Here is a 23,611-nt window from a genome sequence, read left to right on the forward strand (position 1 = left end):
CTCCTCCCCCATGCCAAGGCTACAACTACACACTGTTCGCAGGCATGAGGCACAAACATGATCTACAGGATTCCGCTATCCTGGACTACACTCTGCTCACAGTTAAGAGCATAATCCTGGAGTAGCTCTGCAACACAGTTGCTGCAGATTTAYACTAACAGGTAAAAAAGCAAGCAGCATTTGGCCCTCTAGGTCAGAGCAGCATGAAGCTGAAATCAGAACTGCAGACAGCCAGTTTAAAATTGCACAAGCAGAGCTGGCAGAGTTGCTAAGCACAGTTGGAGCAATGAGAAGCATGAGCCACCTACATTAATATTTTACACAAAAAAATACCTGAATGGCGGATTAAGTGCCACCTACCTCAGCGGAACTAGATTCAGTACCATTAAAGGCATTTACAGGCTTGCTCCAGGAATCACTGCCAGGGGACTGAACGGAAAGGGCTGGAAGAGAAGGGAGGGCAGGGTTCGGATGCTTGAAACAGAATTGTGAGCACACCTTGTACACTATGAGTATTACATATAATTCATTCTCTCTTTAAGGACATGAGACAGGATACTTTTACTACCTCAGAAAGCTAGTGCTCCCCCATCAGCTGAGAAATGATGCAACACAGAGAAGACAGGGTACAGGGAGGGGGAAGGGAGAGGGCAAAGAAGAGAGATTTCTTAGGGAACATGAAGACAACAGAAGAAAGAAAGAGCAGAGACAGAAAGAAATGAGAAGCTAACTATTCAGTGCTAGAGGATGAGAAAACAGACAAAAGTAAAAATAGCTAAAGTAAACCTAGCAATAGGCCTAGACGATGGCATTTAGGATCTTGATCTTAAAAAAAAAAAAGCCTAGGGAATAGACTAGGAAAGTTACATGGTTAAAATGAGGAGGAAGATTGAACAGTACTGTTTCCAGCAGGCACAACCCCAGATGTCTGCTAGCTCCCTTCCCATTTCCAGCATTAGACAAGGGAAGACTCTCTCCCCTTAAGTGCAGACACCTCATCCTCCCTCTGTGTGCCGGAGGACTCCTCACCCATGTGAAACACTCTAGAGCAGACAGATCCAAACTTACCTGGGCTGTTGCTCTCCCAGATCTCTGTACCCAGGCTGTTTCCAGACACTGTTACATCATTTTGCTCCAAGCATATGCTGTTCTGCTTCTTAGCAAATCGAGGAGGAATGCGAGACTGAAGGACACGGGCCTTAGCTGGTGCCTGAGAGAAAAAAGGCACAAGCCATAAACCCTGCAGCTAAACTAGGTTCGTATGACCTGCTCCTGGCAAGCTGGATCCCTGGATTTCTAAACGCTGTCATTAGAAAAGCCTCCAACTAAAGTTACAAAGTTGTATAGAGGAAATAAAGCCTCCCACCCATCCTTTTCTTTTTTGCTTTTAAATGGGCTCTGTGGCTATGTTGTGAAGTTCCCTCAATCTAATAGGAATGTGAAGAAAGCTGGCATCATCATCAGCAGACCGGGGRGAGGCAGGAAATGAAGCAAAGTAAAATTAACACTGTATCAGATTTGCTTCTGCTTAATTTCCCCCCTGCATTCCAGGTAAAGTAAGATTAATTCATAATTTCACAATACAGAGAGATGGCTATTTCACAGAGCCAAGAACTGAAGAGAGAAAGAAGCACATCTTTCTGCAATTGCAAGACTTCCCACTGCCCGTTCACAAGCTGTCTTCAGTGTAATCTTAAAGATACCAAGCAGCTAGGCTTTTATAACTTTGTTTATGAGATTCACTCTGCCACTACAAGCCTTCGCTGTCAAGAGACATTTCCCAGTGATGCTTTTCATCTGTGTTTAGTCCTCCATGTCTCATTATATCTTCTTTTATACCAAAGTACTTTCATTCCTCCAGAATTTAGTCTTCTAGTACCTATACACCAGTATTTCCATCCCCTTCTAAACATCATTTAACTAAGCTATGCACATAGCAGTCTTAAATATCTTCTTGTAAATCAACTCCTTTATCCTATTATGAACAACACAAATTGTCAGAGCTTCCTCYAGTTTATTAGTTCCTTTCTGGTGAAGTGCTCAGCCACAAACATGACAAGGTCCTACAGGAAAGCTACCATCTCCTGTTCTAGCAGTATGTCACTGACAGAGCAAGAGAACGGAGAAATGCTCCACTGCTGCCCCATACCGGACCATCAACTACAACCAGCCAGCAACAGGCTAAGTGTGCCAAATTGCTCTGGATAAGACATCACTTCAGAAAGCCTTCCCCAAACTCACATTTAACACTTCTGCTAGAAAACAAGCATATCAGCCAGAAATCCACTAACCATCTTTATCAGACTAACTGCCTCCACCTATCAGGGCCACAAAACATTTCCTGGGCCTTATACAGGAGCAGCCCCACTTTGACCAACTGCGTGTTTCTGTTCATCCAAGTACTTTTAGGGGCCTGTACCCTTCCCTGACTGCAGCCCAAATTGTAGGTAAGGCTAAGCCTTTTATGCCTCCCACTCCTCACCTGAGCAGCTTGTTCTTTCTTCCTTCTTTCCTCTTCCAGCAAACGACGCTGCTTTTTAGTAAGAACCTCAATAAAGCCTTCCCCTGCCATCGAGCCCACTTCATTCTCTTCTGCTGTGTTTGAAACCCGATTATCAATGATGGCACCTGAACAAAGTGGAGAAAGATGGAGAAAAAAATGTGCATGTGTACATACATATAAGGCTTTATAACTGTATTATTTTGAAGAGTGTATTCCAAATAAGATGCATGCTACAAATAAACAACTTCAGCCAGCAGCTCTGCAACTAAGCTTTGAAAGCCTCCAAGGCCTTGCTTTCCTCTAAGGGCATGCTCCAGCTGGGAGAGCTTGGGAACACAAGCCATGTGGTAACTCAAGTAACTTCAGGTGTGTTATCAGTGGAAACAAAATTCAAACCTTTCCAAACATCAGCAAGGACAAAACAGACATAGGCACTTTTGAAAACACACTCATCACTTTTGAATGTAAAACTTCAGTTCTACAAATGGCAAAAAAGAGGGTCAGGGCCTAATGGAAAGAGGAGACGGTTTCACAGCTACTTTTTTCTTGCTTCTCAGACATGAACTCAGACTACAATTCCCTATCTGGATGCTCTTTCAGCTTCTTTTCCACTACATAAGCTTCAAGTCCTTTCAGCTTCTTTTCCACTACATAAGCTTCAAGTCCAAAATATCTTAACATCTTACACAGAAACACAGAATAAACTCATTTCTCCCTAACACCAGATTCTCTATGAAAGAAATATTAGAGAGACTTCTTTGTCAGATCTGGTTCAAAGCTTGGGTTTAAAATTTTAAACTGCCTTTGCTTTCCATGGTATTTTCCCTACTTAGCTGCAATAGAATTCTCTTGTTTGTATACACAAATAGAAAATAATCTAATTTGATATTTGAAGTTGCACTGGACTGAATCAGCCTGGTTCAACATGTTATCCCTTTAAGGAAACAAATGAAATGAGACACTTACCTCCATAACTCAGTTCAAACTGTGACAAGGCTTCTCCCTTTTCGCTTGCTCTCTGGGCAGTGGATTTGGGCTCCTTCTCTAGCTTTTTACCCGGCCCCTCAGCACTCTCTCCGTTGGCATGGGAGGCCCTGTCTAGGCTGTAAATGGAGTGGCTGCTCCCACCATTGGTGTTGCCAAGACCCCCTCCTTCTTCCGGAGATCTGCAAGGGAAGAAAAAAAAATAGATTTGTTGCCAGAAGATGAGTAGAAGTAAAAGGAAAACAAATTGGTTATACTCTCCTTGCCAGGTTTCTAATTGCACCTCCTTCTTCTCCAGCCTCTACTTAACTGAAGCAGATATTAATTCTCAGCACACAGCCCATTACAAGGCTGTTTCTGGAGAAGCAGAATATGACCAGAATGATACCTGTAGCCATGAGTTAAACAACATGCTGCCCCCCCCCACACATACACACACAAAGCTAATAGCCTAGCTTCTCCCCACAGGAAAGGCTCAGTGCTTTCATATTGGTGTCTTCTACCCTCCTATAACATTGCTTTCGTAGTTCCCCTCCTTCTCTTTACAGTGAACAAACGTTACCGACGTATCAGGTGAAGGGAAGGGAGATGCAGAGAGTCTGAAAAAAGACTGCACCATTTTTTTCCCTAGCCTGTTTCTCTTAGCAATTTTTCTCCTCTTCAGCCACCATTCATACATCATCCTAATCACTCACTTATCACCCCTCAGAGTTCAACTCACAAGATAAGAGGCACAACTGAAGGAAAAACCGCCTCCCCCTTCTCCACTTTCCCTTTCCCCTGCATGCATCGTTCCAGATACTCAGCTCTTCTCTCCTTTATTCACAGATAAAGGACTGCCAATTACCACATTCAAGAGGTGGAGAAGGGTCACAAGAGGACAGAAAACACTGAACAAACTGTCTACATATCAGTGCTTTAAATGCAATAGAGTGCATCTGCCCAACACCTTTTAGCTCCTGTAAAAAGTAAAGAGTAACAAGGGAGCTGTCAAACTGACCTAGGATCGAGGTCCAGCTAAGCCAGTGTCCTTTCTAGTGTCAGACATCAGATTCCTCACAAGACGTTGCAAGGAAATGCTTAATCCCTCGTGTTGGAATGATCCTAAAATATTCACAGGAGGAATTCCTCCCACCAGCCTAGGAACTCACTGCACTGATTTCCATTCATCAGGCTCCATTAACACCTAAGAAAATTCTTGTTCAGGCATAGCAAGGATTGGCAATGTCACACATTGCTCCCATGTCACAACCACACTACTGGGAATCCAGATAAGTGATGTTCAACTTGCACAAGTCAAATCAACTCATCCCAGGAAAACCCAACCTTCACTTCTGTATTCTGCCACACTCCTCTGGGAACCCATAGTAGGAAGAGTAGGACAGGAAGGTTTGGAGCTAAGGAACAGGATTTCCTTTGTAACCTTCCAGTCCTCTAGTGAGGGACAGTGCAGAGAGTAGAGACCTGCCTTGGCAGGAAACTAAAGTAAAGAAGGGCATTAGTTCAGAGGTAGCACACGGCATGCCTGTAATGYGTCATTAACATGAATGAGGCTGGACTCCCAGCATGGAAGCAAAGGCATCATGAAGCCCTTGAACACCACAAGGTTGGTAAACTATGCCGGAAATACCCGCACTAGATGGGAAGCGGCACAGCCAATAGCTCCCACCACGATCCAGCCCACAATCTCCACTACCCCAATATCTGCATATCTGATCATAGACATCTGTACATAGCAATGCAGCTTTACCTCTTGTTTTTCATTAGTGTCCCATTCTGCTGGCTGTCATATCGGGAAGCCGCTCCCACGCCGGTCCTGATAGACTGCTCCACAAACCCTGCTGACTCAGCCTTGCGGCTCTGCCTGTCCACAAGTGGCCTTTGGCTGGAAAAGCTTCTCTTTGCTAGCTCCCTCTTCTCTCCCAAGCTGCCACTCCCAAGACCACCCTCTAGCTGGCCCTCGCTCTCGGAAACTCCCTCTCGCCTTTCCCGTCGCTCGCTGAAATCACTGCTTTCAGATGCCGTCTCCCACTCCTCGTTGGCATGGTCTGATGAGTTCTGGTAGGACAGTTCAGGAGACCGCCTGCCTGAAATGCTGTTCTTCTCTGCAGTAGTCAGCTTGGGTCTTCCAGTCCACTGGCTGGGCAGCAGGTTGGAGCCTCCTTCCTCAGGGTTCCACTGGCCAACAGATTCCTTCTCTTGCCTGAGGCGCCTGAATCTGGGGGGCTTGTCCTGGCGGGGGGGACGCCGCCTCCTGAATGGTCTGTTCTCTATGTTCTCCTGATCTGCTGAGTAATCCTCCTGGAAAAAGTGCCTTTTGTCATCCAGATGACTGTCCTCAAAAACCCGGCTCGAGAAGGAATCCGAGTGCTTGTAAGAATCTTGGATGTACTCCCTGTCAGACTGCTGCCTGCTCCCAAAAGCATCTGATGGAGACGTGTGGCTGTACTCCTGCCATCCAGCTCCCCCACTCCTGCCTTGCCACTGAGGGGGCTCCTTACCCATAAAACCCCTTCTCCCATAGCCAGAGTTGCTCAGTCTTGGTGGCAACGATCTTCCAAAAGCTCTTGGGCCCCTCATCTTAGAGTCAAGGCTAGTGTGATCATCTGAATAGATTTTGTTGGACCTCCATGACTCTTTAAAGTCTCCCTTTTTCAGATCGCTCTCCTCTCTGTCCAGCACAGAGCCTTCATTGCTGTTTTCTGAGCCCCTCTGCCGGCGACGCTTGGGGAGCTCCTCATATTCTGACCCTTCACTGTGCGTCTCACTTGCTATCCGGCGCCTGGGCTTGCCTCTAGGGAAGTCCTCTGGTGGGTTGAACTCCCGAAGCCCTCGCCCTCGGCTGCTCCGCTGGTTGTTATAGACTCCCCTGCTGCCCACAACAGTGCCACGGCCCCTGAAAGTGAACTCTCTGAACCCTCTCCCTCGTCCACGCCCTTGACCTCTCCCACCAAAGGCTTGTTCCTCATCAATGAAGATCCAGTTGTTTCTTTTTGTGGGAGGGAGATCGTTTGACTCTCTAGATAGCTTGTTCTCCCACGTTCTTTCCTGTTTCTCTTCCTCCTCCTCCTCTTCCTCTTCTTCCTCTTGGGATTTCTCAGCCTCTCGGGCAAGGCTGGCTTGGGAAGAACCTTTGTCATCCAGCAGATAGCGCGTGGAGTTCACTAAGGTTGCAGAATCGTCTGACTCCTTTTCCATTTTATGAACAGACACCTTTTCCTTTGGCGGGCGTGACGTATCGTCTCCCTCCAGCTTAACCTTCTCCATCTCCTTTTCCTTCTCCTCTACCTTGAGGGCTTTCAGCACTGGTTTTTTAATTGGGCCTGATCGCCGCGTCCTCCCCATTTGCTCCTGATGCTGACCACCGGTGTTCCGGTTCTCAGGAGCCCACTCTGTCGTCTCTCCCACAGGTTGTTTGGTATTAGCTCCTTCTCTCTTCCATGGGTCAGCACTGAATGACTGTTCATCCCTGGACACTTCTTCAGCAATCTCTGCCGCAGTCTCTGAGGATTTCTGATGATGGCTGATATCCCAGCCATTATATTCAGGCTTCTTCTCTGCTTGGAYAAAGTCAGGCTCTAGGGGCGAACACCTTACGTTCGCATGGCGGTTGCTAGAAGGACATGTTTCCTGTACATTCTCCTGGTGCTGAAACAAAAGGTCTTGGCCTATCCTCTGAGAAGGCAGGCAGCTGCCTAAGTCTGCTTGAGCCTTCTTCTCATAAGCATTCAGGTACTCCTCCCCTCTCTCCTCAAAGAGATCTCGCTGGGTGCTCAGGCCCTCTGGCCTTCCAGGAGAGGTGGAGTAAGAACTCTCATTCCTAAGAATCAACCAAACAAAAGAAGAAGTCAGCAAGTGCAAAGCAGAGCATGTCTCCAAAAGCACACACTGGGCACAAGAGGTGGAAACAAATAAATAAAGCAGGTTTTGTGGTTTTGTTCTATATCATGAGACAATGACTCCATAAGTCACTCACTGTTCAGCATATCTGCTGTGGCCCCATGCTGTACTGCCTGGTGTGCCAATGGATGAAAAGAAAGCAGTTCCCATAAAGAGCAGCAAACCACAAAAAATACAGAGAAATTGAGCATCCAGCATATATGGAGACTCAAAAGCAAGGAGCTGGATTCAGAAAGTCCATAAGAATTAGGAGACTTAAACTAGAAATTGTGAGAATTTTTGACTCCATTTTCAATGGAGTGTGGGTAGATAACAACTGCCTGCCTCTACTGAACAAGCAGCCCTACAAGGCTCTGGGCTGGTCAGTCTGGACTGGCATCAGAAAGAAAAGCTCTGACTGACTCAGCCTGTAAGCATCTCCACAACATAAACATTCAACAGCATAAGGGTGTTACCATATCAGTATCTTTGCCTGTTGAGAAGAGTCTTTTGAGTCAACCCTAAACCTATTCCTAATAATAGGAGATAATTTCCTATCACAGCACAACTTCTCATCACAGCATGTGTGAAAACAGGAGAGTTTTGCACTCACCTGGCATGCAGCCCCTCCAGGGTTATGCTCTCAGCCTGTTTTTGATGCGACAGGGAGTACCCTTTGCTCTGCAGAGATGTGTAGCTTTCCTGGCCCCATACCGGCATAGGGTCCATGGGAGAAGCTTTTCTTTCCGCCTGCCCTGCCTGACAGTTCTGATCTTCAGATCGACAGCTGCTCCCACTGATGGAGTCCTGCTGAATCATGGGCTTCATAATTCCTGATCATAAGAGAGTTCAAGCCATTAATGCTAGAATCTCATTGCCAAGAAGAATTAACAATCTACAGCTAACTGGACTCCCCTTCCTTCCAGGACAGCAAGTGACTGCAGCCACGGAAACCCTTCTGCAGAGAGGAGCCTGTGCTTGGGAAATACACAGCTGGGAAATACACCTGGAATGATATAGGTGAGGCAGCTTTCAGAGCACAGTCTGTACACAACCCTATGCACCATCACTGGTTTGGAAGCAAGCAGGTGCACAAAAACTAAACCATAGACTCAGGGGATGATTCATACATCCTGCTGTTTACACTCACATCTCTGAAGATCAGTAACAAGGTAAGAAAGCACTACAATCACAGAATCACAGACCTTAGGCATTAAAGGGCTTCTCTATCACATTTCTTGAAGGAGGTCTACTAAAACTTCACAAAACTACACTCACTCCCAATCTGATCCTTCTCCTGTAAGGGGCAAGATCTGCCTTTACACCTCCAAAGCTACTGTAGAAGAAAATCCCCCATGGCTCTGCAGGGGATAGGCAGGTAGGTATCCTCCCTCTCAGCCACCTCTGTTCCCTTACTAGCCCTCACTACATGGATTGACTCTTTGTAATCCTGCCAGAAGATTAATCACAGCAAGCCTGGATAAAAAGTCTGCGCAGAGGTAAAGCGACTGAAGCACAGTAAGGTAGGACAGTCCCCATCATCTCAGCAGCCCAAACCCCACCTCCTCACTGGCCATAACAGCCATTCCTGGTCAGAAATGATGATAAAGAGACCAATCCTCAGGGCTTTCAGTCCTGGGCATGTGCAAAACCTCAGAGACAGTAATGTGCTCTTTGCATTCTACAGTCTGGAATACCAGTTTTCAAAGTCTTGGGTTGCAGTACTTTTCAGTCATGATAAAAGGAAACACTGAAAACCTTACCTGAGGGGTGAAGGGCTGAAGGGTAGAAATCCACAGGACTGCGACCCTGGGCCATGCGAGGGTCCATATAAGAGGGCATCATCATCCACCGAGGATCAAAGCCAAGCATCTGGGGGTGTGGTGGGTAGAATGTCCGCTGGGGATGGGAATGGGATGGGGGAGGATAGACTTGCTGCTGCTGCCAGTGCTGCATCTTATAGAGCTGCTCCTGCAGGGAAGAAGAATAAGCCATTTGACATGATCTGTCACAATGCCAGGAATCACACTTGCAAACTGATCAGCTCAAGAAAAACACACTTAATGCGTTAGAGCCTCAAAAAACAAGTAAGAGGAGCAGGTAAACAGACGAAGGCAATTCACTACCAACTGGGGATACAGCAATTGTTATTTTTTAAACACCAGGACACGGTAAATGCAGCCAAGATGTCATGCCATTGTGCACCAAACTACACGGCTGAACACATGGGATCAGCTTCAAGATGAGAGCCCGTATTTTCCCCACACTTCAATGGGATAGGACAGTTTCCTGTCAAAAACGATTTCCTAATTGGAACTAAATACTTTAGAAGATGTTACCCTTTGGAGGAAATACAATTATATGGTGTGCATATATATTAGTTCTACTCATGTTAGCCAGACACATTAGATAAAAACATCCTAAATTCAGTCAAGAAAACAATTAATATTTTATACTATTTTCTGTGCATCCTTCAGAAACAAGGAGCAACCCAAGGGTGTCAGTACATCTCCCAAATGGCCAGTTTACCTTCCTTTAGCAGAGGACTGCCATGGATATTAATCTGATCTGACATTTAACCTTTGCCAAAGGTCCAAGAAGAACCTATATGTGAAAGGAGTTTTAGGTATTGGAGAAAGCTTTCAAAGGGAAACAGCTCCGATTAACATGAAATACATCTATTTACCTGTCAAGCTTGCCTCTGTTCTTTTCTTACTTAGCTTACAGCAGTGTCAGATACTATAACTGTTTATAAAAAAAGCCAATTCCCTACTGCAAAGTAAGAAACAAAGCCTTAAATCTGAACTTGACACATCATTATAGCAAGAGAAACTCATCAGATAAACGCAAAGATTATATCTGGGTTATCTAATACTGTAGGATCTTTGAGAAAAGATTTAATTTATGTCACCAGTACTATTTTTCACTTTGTTCTTTTAATGGAACCATTGCTACCAAAGTAGCAATGTGAATCAACCAAACTACAAACTACCTCATTCATACTAATGACACAAATGATAAGAGAAGCTAAAGTGAAAATTTCATGTTCTTCCAGTAGCAATGACCTGAGGTACTACTAGCATCACAGCAGAGATGTCCAATTATTTTTACTTTCAGAGCAACTCTTTTATAAAGTAACATTAGCAACATTTGCTGCTTTACCTTTGAATCATGAGAATGTCTGAGAATGTCAACTGCCCAATAACAAGGATAGGGGAACAGCCATAAAAGAGCAATTACTAAGCTCTCAAGCAGATGCCAAATGTGATCTCTTTGCTAAGGGTGCAGCAGGGTTGATTATATCACATTTCAAGTGGTTACTCTATAAAGACTGTCAATTAATGTTGTGTTATCTCAAGCCTGGATATTGTGCCCCTTGGCTTCACTCTGTTGCTCCAAGGAGGCTCACTGCAGCTGAAAGAGCTGTACAATATATACAACAACATATAAAAGATTATAAAGCTGGATGAGATGTAAGATGTATAAAGCAGTCCAGGCTGGTCTCTTTGCAAAGGAGAGTTTGCAGTGAAACAGAAATGAAACACTTAAAAGACTAAACACATTTAAAGTGCAAAGAGAATAATGCTTTGGAAGAGCCTCACAGAAAGAAGGGCCGTATAGAACGTAAGAGTAGATGYGAAGAACCATCTCTCTACAAAGGCAGGGCAGAGGTAGGTAAGAAGTGTGCCACTTCACATCCCTCATGTTCAGCTCAGTAGCAAGAGTCCAACCACCTGCCAACCTAAGCACAGTTTGCCCTTGGCAAGCAAATGGTTGCCCATACTAACAGGGTTAGAACACTGCAAGTGCAAAGCCATATGGAAGCAGCTAATCCTAGAAGGGTTTCAGCCCAGCAGTCACCTTCTTCTTTTGTTTGTATATTCAACAATCTGTTACCGCAAGTGCTGAAGAGCAGCAGCTCCCATCCTGCACAGGGAAGCAGGCACAGATGTTCACCGGAGTCAGTGACAGCCAAGAATGTTAGACACTGCTCAATCAGGCCTGTTTTAAGTAACAAGGTACCCACTGCTGCACTTCTGACTTTGGATGTGGGAAGGGGAATGTCCTCAGTTCCCCCTACGTACACATTTCTTTGCAAAACAGAGCTCTGCTACAAACCACATAATCCTAATAAGAGGATGTCACATTGTTAGCAGACACCAAGATAAGCATTCCAGACCAGTTGACATTTCCAACATTTTCTACTAGGCAAGTGGCAAACCTGACCCTGACCTGCCCACATCTCTCCTGAGCCACAGAAAGTGCTAAGTACAGCAGGTCCAGCACATAAAATTCATGTAATCTACAATAAAAGTCTTTTAACCCAGCACATGAGATATATGTGCTCAACAATACTGAAAAAGTCTGGGAGATAAATGCCCTCTTGTCACCTTCCAGCCCAAAGACGGCTGGTTAGTTGGTGCTGATTGTGTTGAGAGCTGGGCAAATGTGACTGTTTGGTGGGAGTCCAAGGGAAGAGGGGAGGGAATGTCACACCTCTTACCTGCTGCTGTTGCTGCTGCCTCTGGAATCGGGGGGGAAGAGACTTCTGGTATTTGGTAAATTCCTGTGCTGGAGAGGGAGCTTCTCTAAGCTCCTCCTCACTGCTGCTCTGAGCTGCTGCTGCTGGGGCAGGAGTTTCTTCTTCCAGGTAACCAACAGAAACATCCTGTGTGTGAAACTCTGGAGTTGCTGGAGAGAAGAAAATAAACTTTGATGACCCCTGGTCAGGACAGTGCTTGTGTGCACACCACCACAGCACTGACCACATAGGACTGTGAGCATGTCTTGACCGTGTTAATGGCTGAACTTGGTTACAGTCATATATAGCACCTCTGGATTCCTCTCCTGGAATTGCCTTGGCAGTTGAAAAAGCTTATCATCTTTGTTTTTGTGGTAAATTCCAATACCCCTTTGCTATCAACCTTCTGCTTAAACAGTGTGCATGGGGGGGGGGGGGAGTCTGCCACCCCCCTGTAAATCCTTAAATATGCCAGCACTTAATGATAATGGATTTACTGCACTGTGAGCAGAGGCACTTTAACAGCACCATACAACCCCAAGAAAATCAAGAGGCCAGTTCCAACAAGATTTCCACTAGCACAGCTGCTTGAACGTAGATTAAGAAACCACAGAACTTTGCACTTGTTTTAACAGGACCTGGGGGGAGAAGGGGGAACAAACCACCCTCAATCTTCATCACCAATCCGAAATACTCCGCAGAAAATGGGAAGAAGCTTATCTCTCAAGTGTAACTCAAGCACTCTCCATGCTGCTCCCTCCCAGCAACTCCACAACAGCTCAAATAGATCATTACACTAATAGAAAAGCAGCTTTCAAAAGATGACATGAGCACTGTTTCTGTACCTCTACGGAAAATGTGGCCACTCTCTTGCACAGTGTTCTTCTCTGTGCTTGGGGGTTTCAGATCTTCATTATCTGTGTGTTTCTGGGTCTCACCACTCTTCTGAGCCAGTTTGCATTTCTGATCAAGTTGCTTCAGCTTTGCAGCGCAGGCTGCCAGACGCTCCTCCCTGGCTCGCCGCTCTTCTTCCTCTCGTCGCCTTCTGGCTCGTTCAACAGCCTCCGAAATCTCAGAGTGCACAAACTTCTGTCTTAGTGGCACCTTTTCGTCTTTATCTTCAACAGACTGCTGTCTGAGAATACTTCCTAGCATGGGCTTCTGCCAAAAGGGAAACATTCCCCAGTAAGCATGGCCCAAACACCTCCTGCATCTTAAGCTTTGCTCTGCTAAGAAAATCCCCACCTGCCTTCTTCCCCTCCATCCTCAAGCACACAAGCCATCCTCTCAGTGGGGAGCTATCTCTATTTGGTTCAAGACCTCCTTTTGCTAACTCTTTGATAACCCCACTGTTCTGGACCAGCTTAAATTCTCTCTCTTTGGTGGAAATGCTGTGCAGGTGGACTTCCCTCCAGCTGGATATAAATAACAATCACCATTGCCCATTCTCGGTGAAAACACCAGGCTGGGCTCTTAAGGACAGCAACATGTTGCCTCTAGCAGCCCAGCAGACCAAATCCACCCATGTGAGTTCAACCTAACCTGGTATTCAGATGCAGAGCTCCAGCCATTCAGCTTCCTTGCAGGCTGCTGTGATTCCTGCACCTTTCGTACTGGCCGGGATAAGCCAACTGAGTCGCCCCAGTTTTTTCCTTCCTCCAAGGAGTGTTTGACATCTGCACTATCTGCAGAGCTCAGGGACAACTGTCGCTGTCTTCTGGGATCCCAGCTGTTCCTGCCATATAAACAGTTTTGCTTTATGTTTGCAACTTGCCTCAGCAAGCATTTGAAGCTTTATTCATTAAGCTACAAAGGCAACCGACTGTAAGGGAAAGAGAGGGTCCATAATAAAAAATATCAACCCAAGTCATGGGCTTTTTCCTCCCAAGGTGCTTAAGGATTAGCAAGGCCCTGTGCAAAATGATAAGGTGAGATCCAGAGAGGAAAGGAGGAAAAAACCCTGGTAACCAGCACCAAAACCAATGCATATCACTGAAACCCACTCAAAGATGGCAGGTGGAATCAGTAATGTCACACTATGAATCTGAGTGGTCAAGCCTCAACACTCAGAACAAAACCTTAAAAGAAAAGATCCTAGTAAATTTTATATTTATTAAAATAACTGCTGATGAGAATAGAGCCATTTCTTACCACTTCTGTCGTCCATCCTTAAGAGCTTCTTCTTCTTCTTCATCTTCACTAAACTTCAGTTTTTCAGAGTAATCCACTTCATCATGAATGCCTGAATGGGAGGATTAGAAAAAGGACAGAGTGGAAAAAACAGGCCATGTCTTATCCCCATAAGCCCTCTGCCTTCTCTGGCACTAAACTAGACACTATTTAGAAAACTGAATGCCCAGCACCGCACCAGCTTAGGTACTGGAAATTATGTGGATGGTGAGGACTCACACTGCTGACCAGTTAGGCTGATCCCAAAAGAAGGGTAAGCAAAAACTCTGGGAATGGAGGTTGCAAATGAGAGGAGACGGTCAGCAAGCAAGACCACATACATGAACCAGGATTCTGAATGCTATGACTGAGAAGGAGCGACTAACTCTCCTTCCCAGCAGTGATACCGCTATCTTCCTGCTGATTGGTGTTTTCAGCTTTTAGGAGTCTTCAGATCCAGCTTCCTGAGTACAGCGTGGTGGAAGGATCAGAAGGATCCATTGTGTCATCACTTACACCAACAGCAACTTCACAACTGCACAGACAACTCCCCTCCTCCTTTTTGGGGTAGGGGAACAGAGCCACCAGCACACCCTATTTAGGGCTGCAGGGAAGAACAATTGCCCTTCCCTGCCTAAGCTGTTGCTACTGCCTGCAGCTAGAGGATGGAGGTATTTTACCTGCCCATCCATCATCCGCATCAGTGTCGAGTTCATCCAGCCCCTTTAGGTTCTCTGCGTTGATAATGGTGGGCCGGGGTGCTCTCTCCCCTAGCTGCCGAACGGGACGTGTTGGGCGAGACAGACCAAGCCTGTTCTCTTTTCTATAAGGAGACAAAAAGAAATGTTTAGAAACAGCAAACTACAGTATTAAAAAAAAAAAAAAGAAAGAAAGGGAACACAGAGCTGAGTTTAACAATGAATTGTCATTTTCTACCATGTGCTTATATACATGGCCTTCAAGTATCTGCCCCAGCCGGCAAAGTTCCTCTCCTATCTACCCGGTACCCACTCTTCTGGGGCTTACAGATCAGAACTGCTATCATTACAGTCTAGAATCACACACAACAACTCCTTGCATTTGCCTGCTCTTCAGACACAAATGCTTACAGTCCTGCAACATTTCAGATGCTGCAGTAGTAGGTGCAAAGCGCTGATCTTTCGGCTGAAACTAGGCCTCCTCTGTGGCTGTCCATAGCTTCTTCACCCACAGGACTGGATTCTTTGCCMAGGTTCTTACAGTATCCCACCCCAAATCTGCCTTTCAAGAGGGACAGTCACAGCAGTCTTACCCATCCTGGTCATTCATCTGGTATTGTCGAAAAGGGACCCGGGGCTCAAGCCGAAGCTGAGGAACAGGGAAAGACCCACGGTCCAGTGATGCAGGGGTCTCAGATGGCTGTTGTGGACACATCTGGAACAGAGCAGAGCAGAGTAGCCTGCTTTCTCTCTTTGCCATAGAAAGACTTAGCCAGATAAGGTTACAACATAGCCACAGTAATTGTGGTTGTGCAAAGGTAGGGCAAACATTTCACATCTGCCTGGCTAACAGCCCACATACTCATGGTTATCCTCTCCAGCTCTATACGGAACCCAGCAACTTTCCCTCAGGCTGAATAAGGTCATGGCTATTTCATTCCTTTTTGGAATATATTAGTGCTGCACAATTCTAGCAAGAAAAGGTAAATATGCAACAGAAGAAACTAAAAATAGAGCAAGGAAAGGATTCCTGAGCTAGTCCTGGGAAATAACTGAGGAAAAAATATGGAAATCACCCATCTCAGTCAACTTCCTCAACCCACGCTCATGTTATAAGCAAGGACGTTAAACAGTTGTGGGGACAGGGTAACTTACAAAAGCAGGTAGCATGTCATGGTATGTAGGTGGTTGGTACACATTTCCCAAGAACTGCGAAGCCCCTTTACGGATAGGCTGAGCTGGGCGGAGAGACGGCTCCTTTAGATCGCTGGCATTTACTGAGGAGGGGGCTCCGTCTCCAGTGCTAGAGGTCTTGCTGCCCAGATCAGCAGGGGAGGCGGTCAGAGATGTGGCAGAGGTTATATTCCTCCCACCGCCCTCCCTCCAACTGGTGACATCTGGAAAGAAGGTAATACATATGTTAGCATTCACTAACTCAGATGGTCACTTAGCCAGAAAATCTCCAAGCTCAAACGACTTTGGCCAGGCCCTAATTAACCTGAGAATATCGAAATGCATCAGGGACCAATGCATTTTCTTTCCCAAGATACTAGCAGCACCAGCTATCACTAAATAATTACTGCACCAGTAGCATCCCTACTTGTCAACAGGTCGAAATTCCAACCGACAACTCTGCAACCCATCTCCACAGCACTCACCCTGCAGAATTAAAGGTAATCTAAACCATGCACATTCAACTAGAAGCCATGTTATATCACTCACTCCTTTCACTTGTGCTCCTCCCCTTCCCCAGGGGGAAGGACCTGCTTTCCAGCATCACCAGATTGACTCACAGAACACCAAAACCTCTCCCCTCCTGCACACAACATTTCTTAATGAAACRATACAGTAGACAGCAGTCCATATTTAGCTGTCTGGACTATAAAATTCTGGCAGTAAACACCAACAGTACATAAGAACCTGCAGTCATTTGCTAAGCAACTCGGGACACAAGGGCTCATAAAAAGAGAGAACGTAGATGTGGGATTATCTTGACACCACTGCAAACTGGCTAGCCCTTCCCCCTGCCCGAAACATGATTTACAAAGGGTTATGAGCTGCGGTCATTGGACAAGAAGATGCAGTCATTCTCTTACTCTGTGGGCGGAGGCTTGGTCCTGGCCCATACGACAGATCTAAGGCGCCCTTTTCTTTGCCAACCTTGTCCTGCTYGCCAGCTGCTTTCAGCGTCGGAAATTCCTCGGGAGAGAAGGATAACAGTCGGCTTGAGGCCCTTAAACCTGTCAAAGAAATAAGTGTGGGACTCAGATAAGATCTTTCCACTGTTTCCATTACGTTGTGAGATCAGCCTGGGAACATGCCTCCTGAAAATCTGGACCTTCAACATATTCAAACCTGAAATATTATCGTATCAGCTCACATCGAAGCTCTCCTAGACACTGTCACCAACATGACAACACACGTCCTCACCAAATACTCCCACACTCTTAACTGAGCATCTTCATTTAAATTCTCACATTCAGCAAAGTCACAGAATGAGCTTTTTCAGCTTCCAATTATTTTTGTACAGTATGAAATTCAGATTGAAGCAAGGATACAAATTCTGCAAGATCACTTTATAAATGATATCCCACTATCAAGTGTTTGACATTTCTATTCAGACTCCTTTTGCTCAGATCTCACTCCATGGGGAATTCTGTTGTTAAGATTTCTGGGAATATACTTAGTGAAAGACTACAGATAAGACTATTATCCTCACCACTTATGCTATTATACCACATTATCCTTACTGCTCCAGCATCTTTAAGATACCAATCCCTGGCCAGATCTGGCCAGGTTCATGTCTTGCCTTTGGTGAATTGTCTTGCTGAGTCATCAGTCACCCCAGAATGACAGCTTTTTGTTTGTTAAAAAGATCTCACAGCGACTGGAAAACAGGATGTAACAGTAATTCTCCCAGATCTATCAGTAAGGTAATGTTGAATAAAAGGAAACTGCTACCATTATTGCACCACTCAACATTAAAACGTAAATTCTTGCTTTAAAAACTGCTTTTTGGCGTTACTTGGCTAATGCTCCTTTTAAAAGGAGCATTTCAGAATTATGTTACAAATATCAGTGATTACTGAAGATCTGACCAAAAAAAAAAACACACAAAAAATCTATTTTTACCCATTCTTGCCTTGAAGAGTCAAGAAAAACTGGTTTCTTCAATAATTTTCATTTTCTGGAACTTGAAGATAACATCTCCATAACATCCTGTGTATAACATCTACAAATACCTTGGACACATGAGAATACTAAAAAGGACAGCTTTCACCTACTGCACAGCTCAGATATCTAATATGCCAGAGTTCTGAATTCTCCTGTATTACTCTGTTGAATTAGAATGGCAATAAGAATATCAACTGCATTCAAGTGTCTTTAGGAGAGATTTTCCCCTACATCCCTCACAAATAAAGGTCATCTTTTCCCCTTAAGATAACGCTGCACAATGGAATGATTGTTAATGCGCAGGCATTAACAACTTGCATTCCAACCCTAGGCTTCATCACACTGAGAAAAATTTGGTGCGTCTTTTTTCTCAAAATGTCCCTTATATGCAGGAAATGGGTACAGAGCAGCTCATAACTAATTTACTAGATCACACTATTCCAGGATACTCCCTCCATAGATGTTTTAACAGAATTGACACCTAAATGAACAAAAAGCAGAAGACTTTTGCCTTTGCCAATAATACTAGAAACTGTTCTACCAGCTTGAAAGAAAAAGCAATTGTTCAATGCCACTGTAGAACAGGTGCAAGCACAGGATGGCCTAAGCAACCCTTTCAGCCCGATTTCTGATGCTTCTGTGATTCATTTACCTTCTAATTAAGCTGCTCTTAGCCACATACACAACTCTTTTCTTAGGCTGAGCACTCTATATGGTAAGAGTGTGACCTAGAATGAGTTTTCAGAAAATTTAAGAACACTGTTGGAGAATCAGATTCGAAACTAACTGTACACGAGACCCATACAGTGAGTCTTAAAAAAGCATCAATTAATCAAGTGAGAGAGTCTCTGCACTGACCACCAACTTCAGGCGATCACAAGTTTCTGCTTTGACATTTAGCCTTTGAGAAACATCCTCTCATTAATGAACTCATTTAATTTAGGATAAGCTTGTCCCCTCCATTTCTGCATTCTGCAGCTGTCTCAGTTCTTTGAAATCTTTCTGCAGTTTCTCTTAATGACCTAGTGGTTCCAGGTCTGTTTGCATTAGGAGTGTGGAAGTGAGCTGTTCTTACTGCAGCTTAAATGACAGAACTCACTGCAGCTAGAAACCACCTCCTGTGTAGAAATGGATGCAACCAAAGACAACTAAAAATCCCAATTTATGTTAACATCGCTCCAGGATCCTCAGTCAAGCAGAAGCCACTAGCAACACAGTGAGTCAGTGAGACCTAACAGAAAGGCCTCAGCCAAGTCGTAAACAAGTAGATCCTGCAGAATCTTCAATGCTATTTTCACCCACTGACATTGTAACACTCTTGGCCCAAAGATGCTGTGTAAAGTCTCTCCGGACATTATTGTTACAGCCTCACTTTTGACCACCTCATTAAGATAAGTTCCCCATGCAATGAGCTATGGAAACAGCCACATCTCCAGTCTCTCATATATTCCCATCTCCTACCTTCTCTTCTCCTAAACCAACCCCTTCCCTCCTCCACTCTGTTTTCAGCACCTCTTTACACACTGTTCAAGGTCAACGGAAGCTGCTTATGAGAGGACAAACATTTCCCTTCTCCTTCAAAGCCTTCAGCTCCCAGAATTCCCCGCTTCCCTGCTGTTCCCAAGCCAAGCGCATGAACCATTCTGTTTCAGGGTGATGGGATACAATCTGTTCAATCTGCATCTTGCACTGACTGAAGCTGTTGCATTCCTCCAGCCAACACACTACATGGATGCAAAACAGGCTCAGTATTCTTTATGCCCCACTGCACTGTAACCAAGACAGCTGCGTCCCATTCTGCACCAGTTGAGACAGGRAGGCCAGAAGAAATGGAGTCCACCCCCTCTCATGCCTGTCTAGGAGAAGCAGGCACATACCCAACTCCATTTTGTTTTTATTATACTCACCACCTTCTTGTCCTGCTGGCTTTCCATTCAGCTGTGCCCATGACTTTGGTCCACCTGGCACTGAATTTGTACTCTGAAAACAAAACACCCCAAGAAAAAAAAAAAAAAAAAAAAAAAAAAAAAAAAAAAACAAAAAAAAAAAAAAAAAAAAACACACAACCCATAGATCAGTGAACTTTCATGACTGTTCTTCATTTCCTGGATAGTATCTACAAGGCTTCAGACCTCTAGGTCACTCAGATGTCACTGGACACCACAGGTCTCCCCAGCTTCCTGCTGAGACTGAAGCCAACTGCTCCCCACTCCAGTGCACTATATATATGCTACAATGGAAATCCTCCTCTTCTCTGTCCTGCCTCTAATCTCTCCTCCTCTGATCACCTTCACCAACTATTTCCTCAAACCATTTGTCCTGCTTTCCTCCCTCTAATAAAATTTTCTCTTTGTTTTGCCATATTTTCCCAAATGTTCCCTCTCAATCTTCTAGATTTCTTCCACGCTACACTCAGTTTGAAGGCTACCCTGCTTTCTCATGCATGAGCCACTCTTCTCCTCTTCAGAACATAACTCCTGTCCTGATTTCCCTGCACCTCAAGGAAATTTTTAGTTAAAAGTATGAAGTCAGCAGCATAAAGGGGCCAGATCCCTGCACTTTCTGGGGAAACTTTCTTACTTGCCAGTAGTTTTTTCAGGTCCTGACACTGGCTACTTCTCCCACATGACCAGATCTCTTCTTATCAAGTCTCATCAGGTCTTTGGCTGGGAGCAAGAGCCGGATCTGTTGTCACCAAGCGACACTTGAATTAGACCCAAAATAAAATAGTTTACAAGTGCTAACCAGCCATCCCGCATTCCAGCCATTCTTTCTAGATTGAAGCTAGATTTTCCCCACAGGCTTCAAATGCACAGAGGAAACGTGCACAGAATTCTACTCTAACTGCAGTACAGCCTTCCTGGGGCATAGTGACTTGGAGTCAAGACAGTCTATTGCAAAAAGAATTGATTATATAGGAGCTGTTCTGCAAATTATAATCTGTCAATTCTTATTTGCACAGGGCACTACTGACAATTAAAGGAAACCCTCAGGCTGCCTAGGCACAGGGGAAACAGGGTGGCAGTCACGGAGACTGCTTGCGCCTACCTCCTGACTGATTGACTGTGTCGGCTTCTGTAAATTGGAGACAGATTTCTGCAAACCCTGCTGCGGCAGCGACTCCTGCAGCTGTGCAGCCGTCACACTGGAACTAGAAAGAGACAGTAAAGGTGAGATCAAAGGGGAAGGGAGGCAAGACAAGAGACAAACAACTCTGGCAATATAGCATTTGCTAAAAGATCCAGCTAACACATTAGCTCAGCACTCACTCAGACAACAGAGAACATCTGCTCCCTGTAAGGTCCAAGACATAGCCTAGCAGTACACAACTGACAATYGCTTTCCTGACAATACTCAACGAGCAGCTCTGCCTACCTCTTTTGGTCTGGCTGATCCTGCTTGTTTGCCCATCCTGTACCGTCCTTAGGTACTATAATGATGTTGGGGTCGTTTCCTTTGTTCTCAGACTTCAAGCTAGGCAAGTTTGCAGGAGGTGGCATGCGCCGGGCAGCAGCAACTTTCCCAAGACTCTGTAAGCCATGTCTAGGAATAACTAGTGAAAAAAGAACAGGGCAAGTCACAGAGGGCTAGGCCCTGCTAGCTAAGTAACCTCAATAACATACTGTGGCTAGACACAATCCCAGCACAACAGTACAATAAGCAGTGCCACTACTGCTAATCATGAACCCAGAGCTGACATATAGATCACTACTTGGAGGACCACTGCAAAGCAGCTGTCTTTTTTTTTTTTTTTTAGGCCAGCTGATAGGCAACCTCCTACAACAGAGGGGAAGGAGATTTGAACCAAGAGAGGCAAAAATTCTCCCTAGCCAAAAATGCCCAGAGTCTTTAACTGTCCACGCAGATACTTCTCTTTCACTTTAAAAAGTAGAGTCAGCACCTCCCTTTCACAGCTGGGCAACCCAAAGCCACATGTTAGGAGATGGACTAGAAACAAAACCCAGGAGTCCTGAACTCTAGGCCCTCCATCTTGAGCCACCAGATCACATGCACTAAGATGGCACTTTCCTCTCACCTATACACAAGGTCTGACTAACACTTAAGGCACTTCACAGTCAGATTAACTACCCAGTCCTGGTATAGCCTATGGCCCTAAGGAGGTTTTCACTCCTATAGCCCTAAGGAGGTTTGCAGCCAGGACAGCAAGGCATAGGCTAAACCAGCAGCACAAACAAGCACAGACGTTTTCCTTTAAGTCCTAATGTAATACAGGGCTGGATGCAGCACCAGTACATGCAGTTCTGCAACTCAGCTGCTTCCCGCTAGGCATRCTACCCACAGGGCTAACAACTCAAATTAGCTCTGCAACCAGAGTCTTAGAAGAACCCAAAGGAGTTTTCCCAAGACATTCCTTACCTGTAGTTCTGATAGCTTCTATTGACTTTCCTTTATACTTATCAAACAGGCTGAGAGTCGAGTACTTGCTTTTCCCATCCTTTCCCTTGGTTATTTGCCCCAAACGATCGGACATTGCGATGAAATGTCATCTAGTAAGGAAATTTCTCTGCGCCGCTCCCAATCTGCCTTTTAATGAAAAAGAACCAGGGAAATGTCATCAAACAGATTATCTAGCCTTGGATAAGTAGAGAGTAAAACAGATGTACAATTGTTAGAACTGCAGACAGATTCAACAAACAGACACACTAAGTTACAAGGTTTTAAGCCACTCCTCTTTAGCCGCTGGAACCTTGTGGGATTTGAGATTCAGACACTAAATGAAAGTAACTGCAGGAACACATTTCTGATGGCATCACTACTTGCTACCACTCCAGTGCTGAAAGAGGTAAACTCCTTTAAATATGAGAGTACAGGAGAGGATGGCCAACATAGTCCTTGCTTTAAAAGAGTAAGGCTAACACAAAGCAGGTAGGCACAAGTATCCCCAAACGTAAATGAAAGAAAAAGGACCATTTCCTTGCAACATTGGAATTTGTCATCAGATTTCTCACGGAAGTACTGGCAGCTGACTTTGTTAGGTTTTGGATTATGGTTTCACACTGACTACAGTTAATAACCTATACCAGCACTTAATGCTTTGAAAGAATCACCTTAAAATAACTGAGGCACTTGTTTCTTCAGATTCCCTTTCCCAATCCGTTAGCTGTGAAAAAGAGCCAAGTAGTCTACAAAAAAAAAAAAAAAAAAAAATGCTGCTGGCATCTTCCAACACTATTTTTAGCTTTAAAGGTACTTCTCACAATGTTTGTTAATTTTTCCGCTCTGATCTCTGCTTGGACAAACACCTTCATTCGGGGAGGCAGTCTCTCTGCTTTCTTTTTGACTCTTAAGAGACTATGACAAAGCTAAAACAAGGGGAGAACAAACACAGAAGGGAAATGTTTACCTCAAACAGAAAATAATGCTTGCCTACCTTCAACGGATATTTGTTTTCTTTCAGTTTTTAAAAGACTAATTCACTGTTTTAAGATTTCTCTTATCTGAAGGTTTAATCTAGCCTTTTAACATATAATATAGATTTCTTGTAAAATCTCCACTTCAGGACTAAAACTGCTGGCAGTTTTATTATTTCATCTGCTAAGGCTCTATCTTACGGGCACAACTTCCTGTGTCGGCGAAACAAGAGGCTATATATATTGGACCTTCCACCTTTTACCCTTTCCTAACCTCACAGACCTGAGAGCACATTTCAAATGCAGTCAG

The 23,611-nt window shown here is 44.8% G+C and overlaps 1 protein-coding gene across 7 annotated transcripts in view; it reads right to left on the reverse strand.

Moving 5' to 3' along the window:
* The window catches only part of PRRC2B (proline rich coiled-coil 2B), a 49,332-nt gene that overhangs the window by 12,735 nt on the left and 12,986 nt on the right, over nucleotides 1-23,611 (reverse strand). For 6 of the 7 annotated variants that reach the window (XM_085325328.1, XM_085325326.1, XM_085325324.1 and 3 more), the window contains exons 2-20: nucleotides 22,307-22,474; nucleotides 21,305-21,482; nucleotides 20,978-21,080; nucleotides 19,837-19,909; nucleotides 16,852-16,995; nucleotides 15,911-16,152; nucleotides 15,349-15,470; nucleotides 14,738-14,880; nucleotides 14,040-14,130; nucleotides 13,431-13,623; nucleotides 12,734-13,049; nucleotides 11,871-12,058; nucleotides 9,130-9,337; nucleotides 7,980-8,199; nucleotides 5,238-7,307; nucleotides 3,470-3,669; nucleotides 2,483-2,628; nucleotides 1,069-1,210; nucleotides 361-443 (exon numbers count right to left, since the gene is read on the reverse strand). In XM_085325328.1, coding sequence (XP_085181454.1) covers nucleotides 361-443; nucleotides 1,069-1,210; nucleotides 2,483-2,628; nucleotides 3,470-3,669; nucleotides 5,238-7,307; nucleotides 7,980-8,199; nucleotides 9,130-9,337; nucleotides 11,871-12,058; nucleotides 12,734-13,049; nucleotides 13,431-13,623; nucleotides 14,040-14,130; nucleotides 14,738-14,880; nucleotides 15,349-15,470; nucleotides 15,911-16,152; nucleotides 16,852-16,995; nucleotides 19,837-19,909; nucleotides 20,978-21,080; nucleotides 21,305-21,482; nucleotides 22,307-22,421 — 4,977 coding nt within the window. In that variant the 5' untranslated portion in view covers nucleotides 22,422-22,474. The remainder of the gene's footprint in view (nucleotides 1-360; nucleotides 444-1,068; nucleotides 1,211-2,482; nucleotides 2,629-3,469; nucleotides 3,670-5,237; nucleotides 7,308-7,979; nucleotides 8,200-9,129; nucleotides 9,338-11,870; nucleotides 12,059-12,733; nucleotides 13,050-13,430; nucleotides 13,624-14,039; nucleotides 14,131-14,737; nucleotides 14,881-15,348; nucleotides 15,471-15,910; nucleotides 16,153-16,851; nucleotides 16,996-19,836; nucleotides 19,910-20,977; nucleotides 21,081-21,304; nucleotides 21,483-22,306; nucleotides 22,475-23,611) is intronic. The other variant, XM_085325323.1, reaches the window with a different exon arrangement.

This window comes from Rhea americana, unplaced genomic scaffold (assembly GCF_003343005.1).
Source record: "Rhea americana isolate MKP2758 unplaced genomic scaffold, rheAme1 scaffold_97, whole genome shotgun sequence".
NCBI lineage: Eukaryota > Metazoa > Chordata > Aves > Rheiformes > Rheidae > Rhea > Rhea americana.